This window comes from Astyanax mexicanus, chromosome 21, assembly GCF_023375975.1.
Source record: "Astyanax mexicanus isolate ESR-SI-001 chromosome 21, AstMex3_surface, whole genome shotgun sequence".
Lineage (NCBI taxonomy): Eukaryota > Metazoa > Chordata > Actinopteri > Characiformes > Acestrorhamphidae > Astyanax > Astyanax mexicanus.
The window spans coordinates 38,312,456-38,332,576 of record NC_064428.1 but is presented as its reverse complement, the minus strand read 5'-3'; the positions used below and the strand labels follow the sequence as shown (position 1 = coordinate 38,332,576).

The 20,121-nt window shown below is 38.2% G+C and overlaps 2 protein-coding genes across 2 annotated transcripts in view; both read left to right on the top strand.

The window, feature by feature from the left end:
* The first annotated feature begins 270 nt into the window (after window positions 1–270).
* On the top strand, window positions 271–14,054 carry LOC111190896 (adhesion G protein-coupled receptor E3-like). The gene is made up of 10 exons (XM_049469520.1): window positions 271–436; window positions 1,181–1,294; window positions 1,851–2,035; window positions 7,826–7,990; window positions 9,380–9,580; window positions 9,923–10,155; window positions 10,652–10,718; window positions 13,078–13,169; window positions 13,275–13,437; window positions 13,759–14,054. Exons 1-10 carry the CDS (start codon window positions 271–273, stop codon window positions 13,810–13,812), a joined length of 1,440 nt encoding a protein of 479 aa, XP_049325477.1. The 3' UTR covers window positions 13,813–14,054.
* A 5,891-nt stretch (window positions 14,055–19,945) lies between these two features.
* Window positions 19,946–20,121, top strand: part of LOC111190894 (uncharacterized) — a 41,487-nt gene continuing 41,311 nt past the window's right edge. Inside the window, exon 1 of the mRNA XM_049469519.1 lies at window positions 19,946–19,949. Coding sequence (XP_049325476.1) covers window positions 19,946–19,949 — 4 coding nt within the window. The remainder of the gene's footprint in view (window positions 19,950–20,121) is intronic.

Below are 20,121 nucleotides of genomic sequence, written 5' to 3'. Positions count from 1 at the left end.
ACTCATATCACTAAATTCATATCATACCTTTGATCCCTAGTTTTTTACTTTTATGTGGTATTTTGAGTTTATAGTTTGAGTGTGGGCAGTACATGGTCTAAAATGTTTGAGAACCACTGCTTTAGATCATCTACTGTCTAGGATACATCATGAAATGTTGTGGGGACTTTAATGTCCATTATGCATCTGGAGGTGAATTTGTGGCTGATTTTAAAGTATTTAAAGTACTATAATGATATCTTTTTTCAGGTTGTGACAAAGTATTTGGATATGGTGATGGACAGTCAGATACAGCTTATTAAAGTTGAAGAAACAAATCCTACACAACTCGTATCGTATGGGAATGCAGTGCTGAACAAGACTGAGAAACTGGTGTCCACACTGGTGACGCCAACAGAGACCAGCTACAATCTCAGCATTACTCGCGATGGCTTAGGTAAAATATAAGTTAAATATTAATTATTTATATTATTTACAATATTTACTCAAGTGCATAAAACTTAATTTTACTCAATCTATTCACCACATTTAAAATCAAGGTAAAAGTTTTTTAACCCAAGTAATTTTGGAGCATTTTTATTGGTCCACTAATCAGGAAATGCTGATACAAGATAAAGAAAAACTCTCTCATTCACATGAAGCCAACAAAGGGAGAGAATTGAAATGCTGGGTTAAACCTCCTGTTATATTACGGGTCAAATTTACCTGTTTTAAAGATTGAAGATCTAGGGAAATTTTTTTTTTAGTTTGAAACTTCTTCTGCTTGCCTTAATTACTTTAATCAACATATAATTAGAAAATGTTTCATCCCACATGTTTGCAACAACTACCCCCTGCAAAAACTAAAACAAAATTACAAATGTTGTGTTTCAGTGTTATTTAAATCTATTTTCTTTTATATGTTGGTATTTCAAAAGTAATTAAATAGTGACTTTAAAAGCATTAAAAAGTTTTAACATGTGTTTGTATTATGAAAAACGAGTGAATCATCCTAATTGAAGCATTACCTGTTAGAGGTAAGGACCTCAATTGCACTAAATATTGATAGAATATTTAGTAATGGAGTTAGTAATGAAATATTCACACTGACTGTTAGGATTTTTTGGGTTTCAGATATCTCACTGCTGCAGTTTAATTTGTAGGCATTGTTCATGTCTTAAATATACTGGAAATGTTTCAGATCTTAAGGTTTTTGCAGTTGGACCAAAAGCTTTAATGAAAGAAATTCCTCAGCTCAGTCTGAACAGCACTCAGATGGAAATCGACCTCATTCAGATTTCAGAGAATAATAACGGTATGAGAACAGTCTTTGTATGTTTTATGTGACTAATTATTGAGTTCATAATATTCCCAAATATCTCCAGATATTTCAGTTTTGTTTTACTGTCCTTATTTATTGATTTACTCTCACTCTCACTGATCACTGAATTTATTATTGTTTATTTGGGTTTAGTGTTCTAATGTTATATAGATTTAATTACAGGTAGATACTCTTATCGATTACTGACTTTATTTATGATTATTTGGGTTCATTTTTTCAATCCATTGTTATTGTGTCTAAAATGTCTAAAGTAATGTTCATTAATAATTAGTAGAGACAATGTTTGTAACATTCATAATTCCTTCTATTAGCGGCCCTTATTGTAAAATGTTTATTGTTCATTTAGGTTTATTTTAACATTATATAAAGTTCTATAGGCTGATACACTTTTATCAAATAAACTCATTTACTTATTATTGTTCCTGCATTAATAAACATAATGACATATATGTTCCATACTGCCTTGAATTCTGCTGCTTCTATTGAACACTTTGGTTAAAAGTGATGTATTTTTGTTGCTGTGTTTCAGGATCTGCTGCTGTGGCCTTCATGAGTTACAGTAACATGGAAAACATGCTGAAGCCCAGTTTCTTCAACATAACTGATCAATACACGGTGAAAACCATGATGTCCACTGTGGTGTCGGCTACGCTGCCCAAAACCAACGACACGCGACTCACCAAACCAGTTAACTTCACCATGAAACACATTAAAGTGAGTTCAAGAAAATATTTAAATTTTATTTTGTTTTTTAGATATTGTAGCAAAATAAAAATAACTTGTCTTTTGTTCTGCTGATTTTGACTATTATTTTTTTTTCTTTTGGTTAACAAACATGGCAAATTGGTGGAAAGAGATGACCAAAAGTTTCATCTCTCAGAAAGCTGATAGGTCCTCCAGTGAACCTGACACTCTACAGCTCTGGGAAAAATGAAGAGAGCACTTCAGTTTCTGAATGAGTTTCGCAAATTTTGCTATTTATAGGTTTATGTTTGAGTAAAATGAACATTGTTGTTTTATTCTATAAACTACAGACAACATTTCTCCCAAATTCCAAATAAAAATATTGTCATTCAGAGCATTTATTTACAGAAAATGAGAAATATGTTACGGGACGTTCAGGGAACGGACCCAAGTTCAGAGAAAAACCTGTGAGAATAGGCCTTAAATTAAAGTGGCTGTATGCCAAAAGAAACAAATATGTTTACATTGAAAATAAATAAAATGTAAAATGTAACTGATAGAAGGGGATTTATTGAAGTGATTTTGCACCTGTGATGTAGCTGCCTGGAGCTGGGTTTGATCCAGCAAACTGTGGTTTACCAGCCCAGTACCACCACACTACGGGGGGAAAACTGCTAAGAACAGAAATTGCACCCTTAAGAGTGCTAGTAGGGAAAAAGGCAGGAAAACAAACAAAGGAGACACCACATGTGGTGTGGCTCAAACTAAAAAGCTTTTCCCAGAAACTCAGACAACTGAAATAAATGTTTCCTTCTCTTTTTTTTTGTACAAAATAAAAGGGTTGCTGAACTATTCAGCCCCTGAAACTTTTAGGCTCTAACAAGCCTTGCTTTTCTTGTTGGCTTTGCTTTGCCTTCCTTTTTAGTTGTCTTTAGTTAAGCTTTAGCTTTTCTTTGCTTTTCTTTGCTTTCCTTTGTTGTTCTTTGCTGGCTGGTGCAACCTTACCGGTCACCTCTCAAAAAGGTGTGACAAAGGCAAGCAGGAAAGACAGCCTTGCAGGTCAACATGCAGGTCAATCTGATTGGCACTAATTACCCCTGGAACTCTGGGGATGAGGGCCTCGCTGCACCAGGATCTGGCTTGCACTGAGGGCATCATGTATAACACTTTCTAACTCCCATCTAAGGGGAGCCACGATGTGAGGAGTGGGAATGATGATCTTCGGAGCAGGGTTGGACTCTGGAGGTGCCCAAAGTCTGGACAGGGCATCTGGCTTGAGGTTCTTGCTCCCTGGCCTATAAGACAGCAGAAAATGAAAGCGGCTAAAAAGCAATGCCCACCGAGCTTGACGGGGGTTCAGCCAGTGCCTCCACTCCTCAAGGGCAAGCTTGACCACAAGAAGCTCATAATACATCATAATTGCGTTCGCCTGGGATGAGCTGGTGTGAATAGAATGCACAAGGATGGAGTTCTTGGAAGGGCACAGGTGTTGAGAGAGTACTGCTCCCACGCCGACATCAGATGCATCTACCTTAACAACAAGCGGCTCCTCAGGATCAGGCAGAAGTCAGCCGTGCCTTTATGTCTTCAAAGGCCTTTTGAGCCTCAGTGGTCCAATGGAATGGGCCTGGGGTCTTCCGGATAAGGCCAGTAAGCGGGGCTGCCACAGAACTGAAATCCCGTACAAAGCGCCGGAAAAAGTTGGCAAACCCCTGGAACCGTTGGACCAAGCGGAGAGAGTTAGGATGGGGCCAGTCCACCACGGCCTTTATCTTGGCTGCATCCATGCGAATGGTGCCACTGGACACCACAAAGCCCAGGAAAGATACAGAGGACACGTGGAACTCTGACTTCTCCAGTTTTACATACAAACGGTTCTCCAGCAGCAGCTGTAGGATCCGTGGGGCAGGATAGTATATGCTCCTCAAGGGACTGACTATGAATTAAGATTTTATCGAGGTATACATATGCAAAGTGACCAAGGGCTTCCCTCAACACTTCATTAATAAAGCGCTGGAAGACCTCGGGGGCGTTCATGAGGCCAAAAGGCATCACCTGGCTGTGATAAACGCTGTCTTCCATTCATCCCCCTGCCTAATGTGTATCAGATTCTAGGCACTGCGCAGGTCTAGTTTGGTAAAAACAGTGGCCTGCTGCAGTGCCTCAAAGGCAGAAGACATGAGAGGCAGGCGGTGGTGGTCTTTTATAGTGATTGAGTTGAGGCCCCAATAGTCTATACAGGGGTGAAGTCCCCCATCTTTCTTGCCCACAAAAAAGAAGCTTGCCCCTGCTGGGGAGGATGATGGGCGGATGAAGCCGTTCTCCAATGCCTCTCGAATATAGGCATCTAGGGCTGAATGTTCAGGATTTGACAGTGCAAACAACTGCCCCCGGGGAGGTGTGGTACTTGGGTGGAGGTTAATTGCGCAGTCTCACTCTCTGTGGGGTAGCAAAACATTGGCCTTGTTCTTGCTAAATACCTCCTTGAGGTCCCAGTATTACCGTGGTACCCCTTTGAGGTCCTGGGCCTCAGTACTCAGGGTAATAGAAACCTTTTGACTAGGCCCCTCATTGCCCAGGCAGTGTCCTTTGCACTGTGGGCCCCAGCCATACACTGACCGAGTAGACCAATCAATCTGGGGATTGTGCTGTTCCAGCCAGGGAAATCCCAGTACTAATTGTAGGTGGGGGGCCTGGGTTATGTACAGTGCAATGTTCTCACTATGAGAGCCCACCTGCAATGTGATTGGTCCAGTACGGTGAGTGATGTGGCCGGTACCAAGCGATCGGCCATCTATGGCCATGATGGGAAGGGGCCGTTCAAGGGGTTCCACAGGAAGACCTGCTGCAGCAGTTGATCATGGTCACCCTGATTTTGCAGGGCTAATTTGATTTGATTTGATTCCACCTCTGCTGGGTCCATAGTTGGTCAAACCTTTCTGTCACGGGAAGTTCAGGGAACGGACCCAAGTGCAGAGAAAAACCTGTGAGTATAGGCCTTAAATTGAAGTGGCTGTATGCCAAAAGAAACAAATATGTTTAAATTGAAAATTAATGTTGATTGTTGTAGTAAAGGAAATGATAAAATGTAACTGATATAAGGGGATTTGTTGAAGTAATTTTGCACTTGTGATGTAGCTGCCTGGAGCTGGGTTTGATCCAGCAAACTGTGGTTTACCAGCCCAGTACCACCACACTACGGGGGGGGGAAAACTGCTAAGAACAGAAATTGCACCCTTAGGAGTGCTAGTAGGGAAAAAGGCGGGAAAACAAACTAAGGAGACACCACATGTGGTGTGGCTCAAACTAAAAAGCTTTTCCCAGAAACTCAGACAACTGAAATAAATGTTTCCTTCTCTTTTTCTTTTTGTACAAAATAAAAGGGTTGCTGAACTATTCAGCCCCTGAAACTTTTAGGCTCTAACAAGCCTTGCTTTTCTTGTTGGCTTTGCTTTGCCTTCCTTTTTAGTTATCTTTAGTTAAGCTTTAGCTTTTCTTTGCTTTTCTTTACTTTTCTTTGTTGTTCTTTGCTGGCTGGTGCAACCTTACCGGTCATCTCTCAAAAAGGTGTAACAAAGGCAAGCAGGAAACACAGCCTTAAATACAGGAACCTGCAGGTCAAGCTGATTGGCACTAATTACCCCTGGAACTCTGGGGATGAGGGCCTCACTGCTGCCGCCTTCTGCTGGCAGCTGATGGTGCAGGCTGAACCCTTACAAAATGGCTGAAATAATAAAAAAGCAGATGCAGAGCTTTCAGACCTCAAATAATGCAAAGAAATCAAGTTCATATTAATAATGTTTTAAGAGTTCAGAAACCAATATTTGGTGGAATAACCCTGGTTTTTAAACACATGCAAAATACATTTTCATGCATCTTGGCATCATGTTCTCCTCCACCAGTCTTACACACTGCTTTTGGATAACTTTATGCTGCTTTACTCCTGGTGCAAAATATTCAAGCAGTTCAGCTTGGTTTGATGGCTTGGGACCAACTTACATGATTACATTCAGGGGGTTATCCAATGGGGTTTAGTCCTGGAGATTGACCATCAACTTATTTGGATGTCAGTCAGCAACTGCAGGATGACATCAAGTGACCTATAAAAAGAATGGCAAAAAGCAGCTGGGGTGAAATGTATGGAAAGTAGTCTGTAGTTTACAGAATAAAACAACAATGTCCATCTTAGTTAAACATAAACCTATAAAAAGCAAAATCAGAGAAACTGATCCAGAAACTGAAGGGTACATACAGTGCTGGCCTAAAGTATTGGCACCCCTGCAATTCTGTCAGATAATACTCAATTTCTTCCAGAAAATGATTTCAATCACAAATGCTTTGGTATTAATGTCTTACAATGAAAAACACAAAAGAGAATGAAAAAAGTCAAATCAATTATCATTTTACACAAAACTCACCCTCAGCCTAATACTTGGTAGCACAACCTTTAGACAAAATGACTGCGAACAACCGCTTCCGGTAACCATCAGTGAGTTTCTTACAATGCTCTGCTGCAATTTTAGACCATTCTTCTTTGGCAAACTGCTCCAGGTCCCTGAGATTTGAAGGGTGCTTCTCCAAACTGCCATTTTGAGATCTCTCTACAGGTGTCCTATGGTATTCAGGTCTGAATTCATTGCTGGCGGCTTTAGAAGTCTCCAGTGCTTTCTCTCAAACCATTTTCTAGTGCTTTTTGAAGTGTGTTTTGGGTCATTGTCCTGCTGGAAGACCCATGACCTCTGAGGGAGACCCAGCTTTCTGGGCCCTACATTATGCTGCAAAATTTGTTGGTAGTCTTCAGACTTCATAATGCCATGCACACGGTCAAGCAGTCCAGTGCCAGAGGCAGCAAAGCAACCCCAAAATATCAGGGAACCTTCACCATGTTTGACTCTAGGGACCGTGTTCTTTTCTTTGAAGGCCTCGTTTTTTTTTTCCTGCAAACTCTATGTTGATGCCTTTTGCCAAAAAGCTCTACTTTTGTCTCATCTGACCAGAGAACATTCTTCCAAAGCGTTTCTGGCTTTCTCAGGTAAGTTTTGGTAAACTCTTCCTGGGTATCCTACCACAGAGTCCCTTTTCATTCTGACGCCGACGGATAGTACGGGTTGAGACTGTTGTACCCTCGGACTGCAGGGCGGCTTGAACTTGTTTGGATGTTAGTCGAGGTTCTTTATCCACCATCCGCACAATCTTTCATTGAAATCTCTCGGCAATTTTTCTTTTCCGTCCACATCTAGGGAGCCACAGTGCCATGGGCTTTAAACTTCTTGACAACACTGCACATGGTAGACACAGGAACATTCAGTTCTTTGGAGATGGACTTGTAGCCTTGAGATGTGCCGATGCTTCCTCACAAAAGTCCTCAGACAGTTCTTTGGTCTCTTTATTTTCTCCATGCTCAATGTGGTACACACAAGGACACAGAACAGAGGCTGAGTCAACTTTAATCCATTTTAACTGGCCGCAAGCGTGATTTCGTTATTCCCACCAGCTGTTTTGTGCCACAGGTAAGTAACAGGTGCGGTTAATTGCACAAATTAGAGAAGCATCATATGATGCTTTTGTCCAGCCCCTTTTTATGTTTGGTGTGGAATTATATCCAATTTGGCTTTTTGAGAATTATTTTTGTGGTTTACCATTGAAGACAAATTAAATGAACATTTTAATATCAAAGCATTTGTAATTGCAATCATTTTCTGGGAGAATTGGACCATTATCTGACAGAATTGCTGTGGTGCCAATACTTTTAGCCAGCACTGTATATACATCACATATGGTCTATGATTAAAATATTTTCCTTTCTTCTATTTTCTGTAGGAAACTGATCCTAATGGTACTCTCTCCTGTGTGTACTGGAACAACACTGAATGGGTTGTAGATGGTTGTTATCTTGTCCAGACCAACAGTACTCACACCGTGTGCTCCTGTGTTCACCTGTCTACCTTCGCTCTCATCATGCAGACCAAACCCTCAGCAGAAACAGTAAGAGCAGCCAAAACATTAAAAACACTGAATTAAAGATTCACAGATTAGACTGGTGGAAAGACAGTAAGAGCAAAAATTATGTGAAATTATCCAAATGTAGTAGAGCAGTAGAATATTTATCAATTGCAATTCTAGTTTGTTAAAGCCTGACATTAACTGTGATACTTTATATTATTGTAGTCTTTAGTATATATGTTGAGAGGGTCTGAAGTAAGTTGTTTCTCAATATGTAATTTAATGCATATAAAGTGTAAATAAATACACTGATTTTAGCTCAAATTTGAAAAACTATAAACAAAAAAACAAATAGGAGGGGTAGTTTGTTGGGAGGGGCACTGGGTGATGTATGGGTTTAGGGGCGGGGCAGAAGGAGGAGTTGATTCAGCTGTGCAGTGGTGCCTCTGATAGTGGTGAGATGCAGATGGTTGGACGTCAGGTTAAATCAAGTAGTTTAAGTCAATTCAATTAGTTTTACTGTCAATACTGCATATGTATAGGACATAGAAAGTACAGAAAATAAGATTATAAATATAAAAGAATGGGAGACACTATATGTACAATACAACAAGGACACAAATAGACATACATTAGACAAGAAACACAAGACAATAGTGCAATAGTGATGGGGGAGCGGGGGTGGGGTGTAATTAAGAGAGAATGACTGTACAGTTATAAACAGAACCTGCATAAACAGTAGTGCAAAGTAGATGTCAGCAGGGGGCGGTATATTTGATTGATTTACATAATGTGAGTATCTGCGTATTAAAGTACATGGGAATCTCTGCTGCAGAGGCAGAAATTACCACAATAAAAGTATTTTTTAAAGGTTAGGAAATGTTTTTAGGAATTTTAAGCAGGACTGGTATGTTTTATTACATGAAATGAACACATTTCAGCTACTACTGAAAAAAAATTATGGTTTAGGGTTTAGTGCCCCTTTAATAAGAATGATAGAATGTGTGATTAGTGGGGCTTTCCATACTCATCAGGGAATTTACTACAGTCAATGGTCAGGTGTTAGATAACATTCTAATGACATCCCAGTCCTACAGTTGCACAGCTGATTTATATATTTATAATTTCATTAGTCTATTTGAGGGAAACAATGTTTGAGTAGAATAATAACCATGCAAAAATTGTATCTCCTGGAGCAGATATCTGGGATTGTTGAATTATTTGAAATATATATTTTTTGCTAATAATTGATTGCTTTTAGGCTAAAAAATAGACTTTTTCATCTGTATGAACTACAAGCATATCGGACACTGTGGATAAGTTCTAGCTCCCAAATTTGGTATTTAAAGCCCAATCCATAAGGTTTACGCTGTAAAACGAGAAGAAGGTTAGGTTCGGGTTTATATTTTGGACTTTTGTTTGGTTTTTCAGAGTAATCTGGATCTGCTCAACACTGTACTGGTATCAGTGGGGCTGGTGTTCCTCAGCTTGACTCTGTTGACCTTCGCTGTTTGTCGTCGACACCTGAGGATGAACAACACTCCCAGAATAAACCTGTGTATCAGTCTTCTGCTGGCTCACCTGATCTTCCTCCTCACTCAGAAATTCATACACTACATCCAGCCATTAGAGGTAACCAGTGTCTGTCTGTATATCTGTCTGTATCTGCGTTGTTTACTCTTGGTGGTGTTGGGTCTCCACTCAAGAGTTATTGTGTTATGGTAGAACCACTGCTTTTCTGGCAGTTTTTGTTGATCTCCCTTGTTCTAAATAAATAAAGCTTAGATAAGGTAAAAAAAAAGAAGTAATGTATTCTGTGGTATAGCTCACATTTTATAATGTTCTATAGGTACTCTGGTATATAGTTTTTCAGTGAAATTTAGAAAATACAGAAAAGTAAAAGCAAACTAAACAAAAAAAAATGATTTAACAAATTTGAGAATTGGTTTACCCTGTATCTATCTCTCTTTCCAGATGCTCTGTGCAGTGTTAGCAGGAGTTCTGCACTTCCTCTTCCTCTCTGCTTTTGTGTGGATGTTGATTGAAGCCGTGCTGCTCTTCATCTCAGTGAAGAACCTCACCAAGATCAGATCCAAGCAGAAGGAGGTGCTCGGCTGGAAATGGCTGATTATAATTGGATACGTTATTCCGCTGGTTGTGGTGGGCGTGTCTGTTGGACTGTTTCCTGGTGGATATGGCAGTGAACAGTGAGTTTGCCTTTTATTGTGTCTAAATGGGATTTTTATGTTTCATACACTTTATAGTCCTAATTGACTGGCAATATGTTGCCTACCTAGACTTCGTATAGTTTTACTACTAATAGATTGTTCCTTTCCCATTTCTACTGGAGTCTCCTAAAGAAATCTGGGATCTAAGCAATAAATGCATACAACTACATTTCTTTTAAAAGAAGAAGAAAAAAAATATTTTTGTCCAAGATATGTTAAAATCATAATATTAAAAGGTATGCATGCAATAATGTGAGCAATCCTTGATTGTGAACTCCAATTACAGTGGCATTAATACTAAACAGTTTACCTGTTACCATGATGAATACTCATAAAGCCATCCTTTAAATGTTAAATGTAAATTGGATAATGAGGGATTTTTAAAAATGTCAGTAATAATGTGCTCATTTAAGGAATGTAATATGTTGCATATTATATATGAAAATAATATGTGTTAATAACTTCCTCCACACAGGTGCTGGATTAAGACGGAGAGGGACTTCGTGTGGAGTTTTTTGGGTCCTGTGTGTGCGATCCTGACAGTAAGTACTAATAGAGGAACTGTAATTTTGTATTTGAATTATTAGTAAAACTTTACATTACAGTAGATTCAAATGATTTGTCTTAACTTCAAATGGGAAAAAATTTAGTGCAATACATTTTTATACATATTACACTGCTCAAAAAAATAAAGGGAACACTCAAATAACACATCCTAGATCTGAATGAATGAAATATTCTCATTGAATACTTTGTTCTGTACAAAGTTGAATGTGCTGACAACAAAGTCACACAAAAATCATCAATGGAAATAAAATTTATTAACCAATGGAGGCCTGGATTTGGAGCCACACACAAAATTAAAGTGAAAAAACACACTACAGGCTGATCCAACTTTAATGTAATGTCCTTAAAACAAGTCAAAATGAGGCTCAGTATTGTGTGTGGCCTCCACGTGCCTGTATGACCTCCCTACAACGTCTGGGCATGCTCCTGATGAGGTGGCGGATGGTCTCCTGAGGGATCTCCTCCCAGACCTGGACTAAAGCATCCGCCAACTCCTGGACAGTCTGTGGTGCAACGTGACGTTGGTGGATGGAGCGAGACATGATGTCCCAGATGTGCTCAATCGGATTCAGGTCTGGGGAACGGGCGGGCCAGTCCATAGCTTCAATGCCTTCATCTTGCAGGAACTGCTGACACACTCCAGCCACATGAGGTCTAGCATTGTCCTGCATTAGGAGGAACCCAGGGCCAACCGCACCAGCATATGGTCTCACAGGGGGTCTGAGGATCTCATCTCGGTACCTAATGGCAGTCAGGCTACCTCTGGTGAGCACATGGAGGACTGTGCGGCCCTCCAAAGAAATGCCACCCCACACCATTACTGACCCACTGCCAAACCGGTCATGCTGAAGGATGTTGCAGGCAGCAGACCGCTCTCCACGGCGTCTCCAGACTCTGTCACGTCTGTCATGTGCTCAGTGTGAACCTGCTTTCATCTGTGAAGAGCACAAGGCGCCAGTGGCGAATTTGCCAATCCTGGTGTTCTCTGGCAAATGCCAAGCGTCCTGCACGGTGTTGGGCTGTGAGCACAACCCCCATCTGTGGACGTCGGGCCCTCATACCATCCTCATGGAGTCGGTTTCTAACCGTTTGTGCAGACACATGCACATTTGTGGCCTGCTGGAGGTCATTTTGCAGGGCTCTGGCAGTGCTCCTCCTGTTCCTTCTTGCACAAAGGCGGAGGTAGCGGTCCTGCTGCTGGGTTGTTGCCCTCCTACGGCCTCCTCCACGTCTCCTGGTGTACTGGCCTGTCTCCTGGTAGCGCCTCCAGCCTCTGGACACTACGCTGACAGACACAGCAAACCTTCTTGCCACAGCTCGCATTGATGTGCCATCCTGGATGAGCTGCACTACCTGAGCCACTTGTGTGGGTTGTAGAGTCCGTCTCATGCTACCACGAGTGTGAAAGCACCACCAACATTCAAAACTGACCAAAACATCAGCCAGACAGCATAGGTTCTGAGAAGTGGTCTGTGGTCCCCACCTGCAGAACCACTCCTTTATTGAGTGTGTCTTGCTAATTGCCAATAATTTCCACCTGTTGTCTATTCCATTTGCACAACAGCAGGTGAAATTGATTGTCAATCAGTGTTGCTTCCTAAGTGGACAGTTTAATTTCACAGAAGTTTGATTTACTTGGAGTTATATTGTGTTATTTGAGTGTTCCCTTTATTTTTTTGAGCAGTGTATTTAAGATAACAGCCAAAACCTTAATTTATCTCTCGTTTGAAATAGGTTGACTACTTTTGTTTTCCTGTTTTTGTTTTATGTATTCAGTTGAGTTTTCTGTGATTTCCCTTAATCCCTTATACATTTTAGATATAATTAGCTTTTTTAACAGAAACGTATGTTTTATATTTTTATTTAACCCTTTTAAACCTGTATTATGTTCCAATGTGGGAAAATGTAAAAATGGTGTTTTCTGTCTGTAATGCACAACACAGACCTCTCTATACAAAAATTATATCTGATTAATTAAAAATATCTGATTGCTTTTTAAATTAATTGTTTAACATTTTTGTTTCATGTTCGATATTGAAATTTATCTTTTACAAGCCATCCCTAAACAGTAAAATACACATATTAAAATGCCATGCCATAATGTCTGAGTTGCTGTGCAGTGGGCGGGGCTAAGCTACTATTTCATCTGCTTGGAAACCCTTTCATTGGCTGGTTCACTGGTCTATTCTAATGGACAACAGGTCTCAAGTAGCAATATGTGCAACAAAAAAAAGCAAATACGTGATGTCCATATTTAAAAATAATCGATTTCATCTACTTTAGGCTGGTCAAGTTTTACATTTTCTTTTAATAAATCTTTCATCACTTTTGCAGATTAATAGTATCATCTTCATCGCCGCCATCTTCACTCTGAGATCAGCCCTGGCCAGACTGAACCGTGACTATTCCCAGATCAAGCAAATCAAGTAATGAACATCAGAAACACTTCTAGTTTTCAGTTTGTAACAAATCTAAAACAGCTCTTACAATATCTAAACTTTTATTTAAAGTCTTTCTCTCTCTTTCTGTAGGATTCTTGTCTTTAAAATCCTGGTGCAGAGTGCCATCCTCGGCTGCCCCTGGATTCTGGGTTTCTTTATAAACGACAGTCAGGTGTTGGAGATGGTCTTCATCTTCCTCAACTCCCAGCAGGGAACCTTCATCTTCCTGGTCTACTGTGTCCTCAACCAAGAGGTCAGCCGTTGCTTGTTTCAGAATATTATATTATCGTAACTAATAATAATTCAATTTTAACGAAGAAACTGTCATTACCAACCATAGAAAATCCTTTTATATACCTGAGCAATGTTAAGATTAAACAGAAGATGAGCAGATGTAAAGATGAGCATGCAAACAAGCATCAGTAATTAGCTTTCAAAGATGAGTGCAGGAAATATCCTGGATTTATGATAATAAAGGGTTATGTTTGTTTATTTCGGTGCTGTCCCTCTTCTGTAGTTCCCTGTAGTTCACTCTCTACTTCCTTCACTCTGATTTTACATGTTCTACCTTCAGGTCAGGCAGCAGTACAGGAAGTGGATGAGTTCCTGCTTTGTCTCCAAGCGATGAACTACATCAATCAACCAACCAGAAGATACTGAAGAAACTTCATATTTCATATATATAACTTCATATATTCAGCAAATGTGAGACGGGTGGTTGTGTTGTTCTTTGTCAGCAGTGTTTTTTTATCTCTTTCTTATTATTGAATCATTAACGCTGATCTTAACTGAGGCGAGTGAGATCCTGCAGTTCTTTAAATGTTGTTCTGGGTTCTTTCTGGACCTCCTGGATGAGTTGTTCATGCCCTTTTGGAGTAATTTCTAAAAGCATCAACACCTGGCACAGCCTGCACCAACTCCACTAGTTTTGAAAACCCTTTTATAATTATATTGTGGACATGCTGTAATAACATTACATGTTGTGACTTGACTAATGCCAAACTCAGACTACACAACATTTTCATTCCTCACGATTTACAGTATGTCACATAAGCAGTTATCTTCGTTTTGTGTCGTACTTGGGGAACTGGAACACTACACGTTCACGGTCACTGACCAATCATCATCATCATCCACGTCCTTGCGTGAGTTCGTTGGTCATCGCGAGGGAGGAACATAGAATCTGACGTTCATGCTTACAGAAGCGATTTGCGTGTGAAGCGTTTTTGTGTTTAGAAAAACTAAAAAAAGCGACTGTGGGCTCGTTGCTTAGTGACCCAAAGAGTGTGTACTCCAGAGAAACCTTGAGGTATGGTAAAGATGTAGCTAGTTTAGCTAGATTTCAGTGCATGTAAAGAGAATAAATAAATAAATAATTAACAGAATAAAGGCAGGGGTATTGTTGCCACAGCTCAACTGACTTTTCTTCTGTTTCGCTGGTCCAAAAAAATTCTAACATGCTAGTCTTTCCGTCGGACACTCTGACAGCGTCGTTCACGTCTAATTACTGCTCTTTGACTGCCACACTACACGTACCTTTGTCGCTCACAACACTGTAATTCGGATCCGCCGCATGCAATTTGTCGACTCCGACAAAATCTTCTCAAAATTGGGCTAAAATAGTGTAGTCTGATCTGGGCAAAAGACTTCAAGTTTAAGACTTGAGACTTTACTGGTAGCTCGCAGCTTATGCCGGGCCGACCGTTTCTTGTTGATCACAGTCAAAAACAAATTGTGGATCTCTTGCCGCTCGCAGAGTCACATAGTGTAAACTACTGAAAGAGGCTTGTCGAGAGTGGCATGCTAAATATCTGACCCAGTCGGCGACTGGGAGTCAGGAGCAGCGGCTCTATACTGCCAAATGGAACCGCTGGTCCAAAACTCACCCCCTGCCTAGCCAGAGCAAAACGTTTATAGAGAGTGTGAGTGTCCCCCTGTTATATCAGTAAATGACTGTTAAACTCTAGAGGGAGCCAGCGAGCGAGTCCTCTATAAATATAGGTGTGAATGGAACTAAAACCTAAAAACTTCTGAAACAACTTGTTCTGAGTATTTCTTTATTTTTAGAATGGTAATGTTTTTCACAAAAAAAAGCAAAAAAAAAAAATTCAGTATATTTTGGTCCATTTGCAAAAAACACTGTACATAGTTTTACACTGTAAAGACGTTGCGTCTCTGCTACCGCAAGCTGATTGGTTGGAGATACAGTACAGGAGATACAGAAAAAGCATGTTTAAAAGGTTTATAATTGAAGCTTAAAATTATGTCTGCAGTACTGACACATTTGTTCGTGTTGGACTCACTTTAAGTGCCTATTCTCCTCTAGAGAGATTTTCTGGCATGGCATCGTTAGTGATCAGTCATGTAGTGAGAAAATCTCAACAATTAAAGGACTCACGATTACAACACAACATGTTGTGTAGTGTGAAAAGCACAATGACTGACCACTTAAAAAGTTGTGTAGTGTGAATCTAGCATTAGTGTTTTTAAAGGTTTTTTTTTGCATTCTATTGTAACCTATTGTATCTACAACTATAAGCCTAGGTTTTTGTAAATGCTAAAACACTGTGAATGTTATAATTACAAAAAAATATTAATACATTAAAAAATAAGAGGGCACCTAAAAATGATGAGTTTCTTTGATTTTACCAAATTAAAAACCTCTGGAATATAATCAAGAGGAAGATGGATGATCACAAACCATCAAACCACCAAACTGAACTGCTTGAATTTTTGCACCAGGAGTAAAGCAGCATAAAGTTATCCAAAAGCAGTGTGTAAGACTGGTGGAGGAGAACATGATGCCAAGATGCATGAAAACTGATTTAAAACCAGGATTATTCCACCAAATATTGATTATTTCTAAACTCTTAAAACTTTATGAATATGAACTTGTTTTCTTTGCATTATTTGAGGTCTGAAAGTTCTGCATCTTTTTTGTTATTTCAGTCATTTCTCATTTTCTGTAAATAAATGCTCTAAATGACTAAAATATTTTTATTTGGAATTTAGGAGAAATTACATAGTTTATACAATGAAACACCTGAAGTGGTCTCAATTTTTTCCAGAGCTGAAGATTCATAAAAATATCCAAAAAGTGTAAATAACAAAGTAAGTAAATAAATAAATAAATCCCACGTTCAGAAAATTCACCCCAACTTCTTTCTAAACAGCCACACCATGTCGTGCAGAGATGAGTTATAATTTGCATAATGAGGTAAGACCAACAGGTGTCCTGTTTGCGGATGTTGTTCTGGACAGAATACAGTCTTTTAAAACCAGCAGGAACCAAAGAGTCCTCAAAACCACAGTGTTTGTTTACAGAGCAGCTGATTGGTTGCCAGAAAAGCAGAAAATCCCCAGCCTCTTAACGGATATAAAACATGCAAAATAATCAGTTTTAATATGACCTTTCCTGAAAAGATCTGAATTCATATCTCAGATCTGCGTGGAGAAGAGAAGACGTCTCTTCTATTATTGAGACTATCAATAATGAAGAGATATATAACACTCCTCTGGAGCGGTGAGTGCTGTGTCATGTTTTTGAGTTTTTGGGAAAAAGTTTTAAAAATGTAGGATTAGGATTGGCCAGATTTTATTTAACGGCCATTTTTTGCTTTAAAATGATTTGCTATGTACTTACAGTATTAACTAGGGTATTTTTTTATTGTAAAATATCTTCCTTTAAGATAAAAAAATAGACACACACAAAAACCAAGATGTCTTTATTGATGTATTTGTAGATCTAAAAGGTTGTACATTTTTTTAGTTTGTTTTTTTGTTTTCTTTTTTAACAAATGTAACTGAATAATCATTAAAAAGGCATTGCTTATGAAATGTTGAAATGCTGTAAATGCAAAAAATAAATGTTTAAATAAATACTTACTGTTTAAGACATGCCTTTTTATTTTTGTCCTGCATATTACTGTATATTTTCTGCAGTTTTAAGCATTATTTGACAGTGATATATCTGTATATATATAACTACCTTTTTTTTTTTTTGCAAAATTGCAGAAAAGTTTTTTTTTATAGAATTAAAAAAAATAACAATGAAAGTTTCTTAAAATTGTAAGGTAAAACTTATTAAAATATACAAGTGAAAAACGTACAATGAAAATAATTTAAAATTTGCGTGAATGTGTGCATTTGTACTTGTTTTACACCTCATGTAAACACATATAAAACACTGAATAAGCTAAAGTAAGGTCATTTTCACAGGATAGTCGGGACTATTGTTAAGATATGGTGTAAATATTTACTCACAGCTGTATGTGTGAATTCAGTACAGTAATTTATTTTTCTTTAATTTTAATCTATCCTTCCAACAGTGATCACTGTGGTCTTACTTTCTGGAATCGCAAATGGCCAAAGTAAGTAAAGCTTAAAACTAACTTTTTAGAAAGATTTATTAAACAAATACAGTTTTAGAAGAGTTTGAGAGACTGGGTGCACTTAAATTATATAAGAACGTTTGATTTAAATTTTATTTATAAAACATTTTATGAAATGTATTTGCATAGAGATCAAAGATCAAGGCAATTTTCTGTAGTTATAGATGATCTAATCTGAATATGAAGGTATTGTAGTGATACATAAATCTGCTAAGCTGTTAAAAATAGCTATAGAGATACTCTTACTTATTAAAGTATTTATGTATTTATGTGAGTTATCTTCCTTTATAATCATTGATCTTATACGATTTCATGTAGTTAATATACCATTACATTCACAAAATATAACTATCATATATGAATGTCAGTTTAAAGGATAATACTTATGTTTTTGCATTAACACTATACAGCTGTGGAAAAATGAAGAGAGCTTCTAAGAGAGTTTCTGAACCAGTTTCTCTGATTTTACTATTTATAGGTTTATGTTTGAGTAAAATGAACATTGTTGTTTTGTTCTATAAACTACAGACAACATTTCTCCCAAATTACAAATAAAAATATTTTAGTCATTTAGAGCATTTATTTACAGAAAATGAGAAATGACTGAAATAACAAAAAAGATGCAGAACTTTCAGACCTCAAATAATGCAAAGAAAACAAGTTCATATTCATAAAGTTTTAAACTGTGAACTTTTAAGAACTTTAGCACTCATTCACTTTACCTGCCTTAAGCTATATAACATATTTGCACTACTGTTATTTACTATTTATACTGTCATCCCATCTCAATCACCATCAATATTGCACTATTGTCTTACGTATGTTTATTGTGTCTTGCTGTATTGAACATATAGTGTCTCCCCCTCTTTTATATTATATATCTATTTCTTTTTTTTTTACTTATATTTATATATCTATTTCTCCCCCACACTACTGCACCTTGTTTTTGTCTCATGTATGTCTATTTGTGTCCCTGCTGTATTGTACACATAGTGTCTCCCATTCTCCTTTATTATATCTATTATCTGTACCTGCTGTAAAATTGGGAAGGAGAGTAACGTAATTTCAATTCTCTGTATGTCCCGTACATATGCAGTACTGACAATAAAACTACTTGACTTGAAAACTACTTGACTTAAGAGTTCAGAAATAATCAATATTTGGTGGAATAACATTGGTTTTTAATCACAGTTTTCATGTATCTTGGCATCATGTTCTCCTCCACCAGTCTTACACACTGCTTTTGGATAACTAAGCCACTCCTGGTGCAAAAATTCAAGAAGTTCAGCTTCATTATTTTTAAGCGTTCTCTTTTTTGCTGCCTCTGAAAACAAACAAACAGAAAAAAAATCCAATATTTGCCTTATTTTGCTTTATTTTATTTTTGAAAGTTAGCTTTTTAGTTAGTTTAAAGCCACAGAGATTAGTAAATATTTTTTAATAAAATTGTTGTTAGGTTTTAATAGATATTAAGAAATGTCAGCAGAAACAGAAAAAATAGAGACATATAAGTAAACAGACTTTGATTCTTCAACACTTATTGATATTTTAATGGTTTATTTTTTTAAACAGTTACTGATGATCCCTGCTACAACTACACTGCTCTAGATCAGCCCTGGAGAGCCACTAATGCTACTGGTTTGAGGATCTGTGACGCACACTTCAACTGGAACGGCTGGTATCGGCTGCTGTATTATGGGATGAACATCCGGATGCCAGAAAGCTGCACTAATTATTACAGTTGTGGCACTTATACCACCTTTTGGCTGAATGGTTCTCACCCTCAGATATCAGATGGAATTATCACTCGTCAGGCCTGTGGGAGAGGGTGGAGTGGCTGTTGTGATTATTCTGTGTCAATTCGAGTTAAAGCGTGTCCAGGAAATTACTACGTTTACGAGTTTGTCAATCCAAACACCTGCTATGCAGCTTATTGTGCAGGTACTCAGATTCACTCTAAAAGCTTTACTCAGTGTTTTCAATAGATTAAAAATATATATATTTTTAAAGTTAATGTATTCTTCATTCAGATGTGAGTTCCATCACTCCAGTCACCGACTCAATAAATGCAAACAGCACTGAAGCCCCAGGTAAGTTCCACTGATGACTTTTCAAACAATCTATTATTATTTTTTATTATGCTATTTAATATGTGAATCACAGACAGTTTGTTAAGTTCTTGTAGTAATGTTTTCATAGACCTACAGTACAGTAATGACAGTACATAGTACCTAATCTCATGAAGTTACTTGGTCATCAATGTACAGTATTTCACATTAACATCTTGTCCAACATTCCTCGTGAACAAGCCTATAATTACCCCCTGCCACAAACAACAGGCAAGTTATTAACCTCAATGCACTTCTTATCATGGGTACCTGCTAAATAACTACCCCGCTGATCATACCTCCACATATAACAACCCTGCGACAAGCACATAACTTACAGCTTAGCTCTTTAAATAGCCACTGCCCAAGGTTTTGCGGTGTTAAGAAGAATGTCAACTTTAAAGTAAATACCCAACCACGTAGCCAAAAGCTATAGTC

Coding starts and splice junctions, on each gene's coding strand:
- LOC111190896 (XM_049469520.1), top strand. CDS start 271: ATGGTGATGGACAGTCAGATACAGCTTATTAAAGTTGAAGAAACAAAT. Junction 10,156..10,651: donor GGTGGATATGGCAGTGAACA/GTGAGTTTGCCT, acceptor TCCTCCACACAG/GTGCTGGATTAAGACGGAGA. Junction 13,170..13,274: donor TCCCAGATCAAGCAAATCAA/GTAATGAACATC, acceptor CTCTTTCTGTAG/GATTCTTGTCTTTAAAATCC.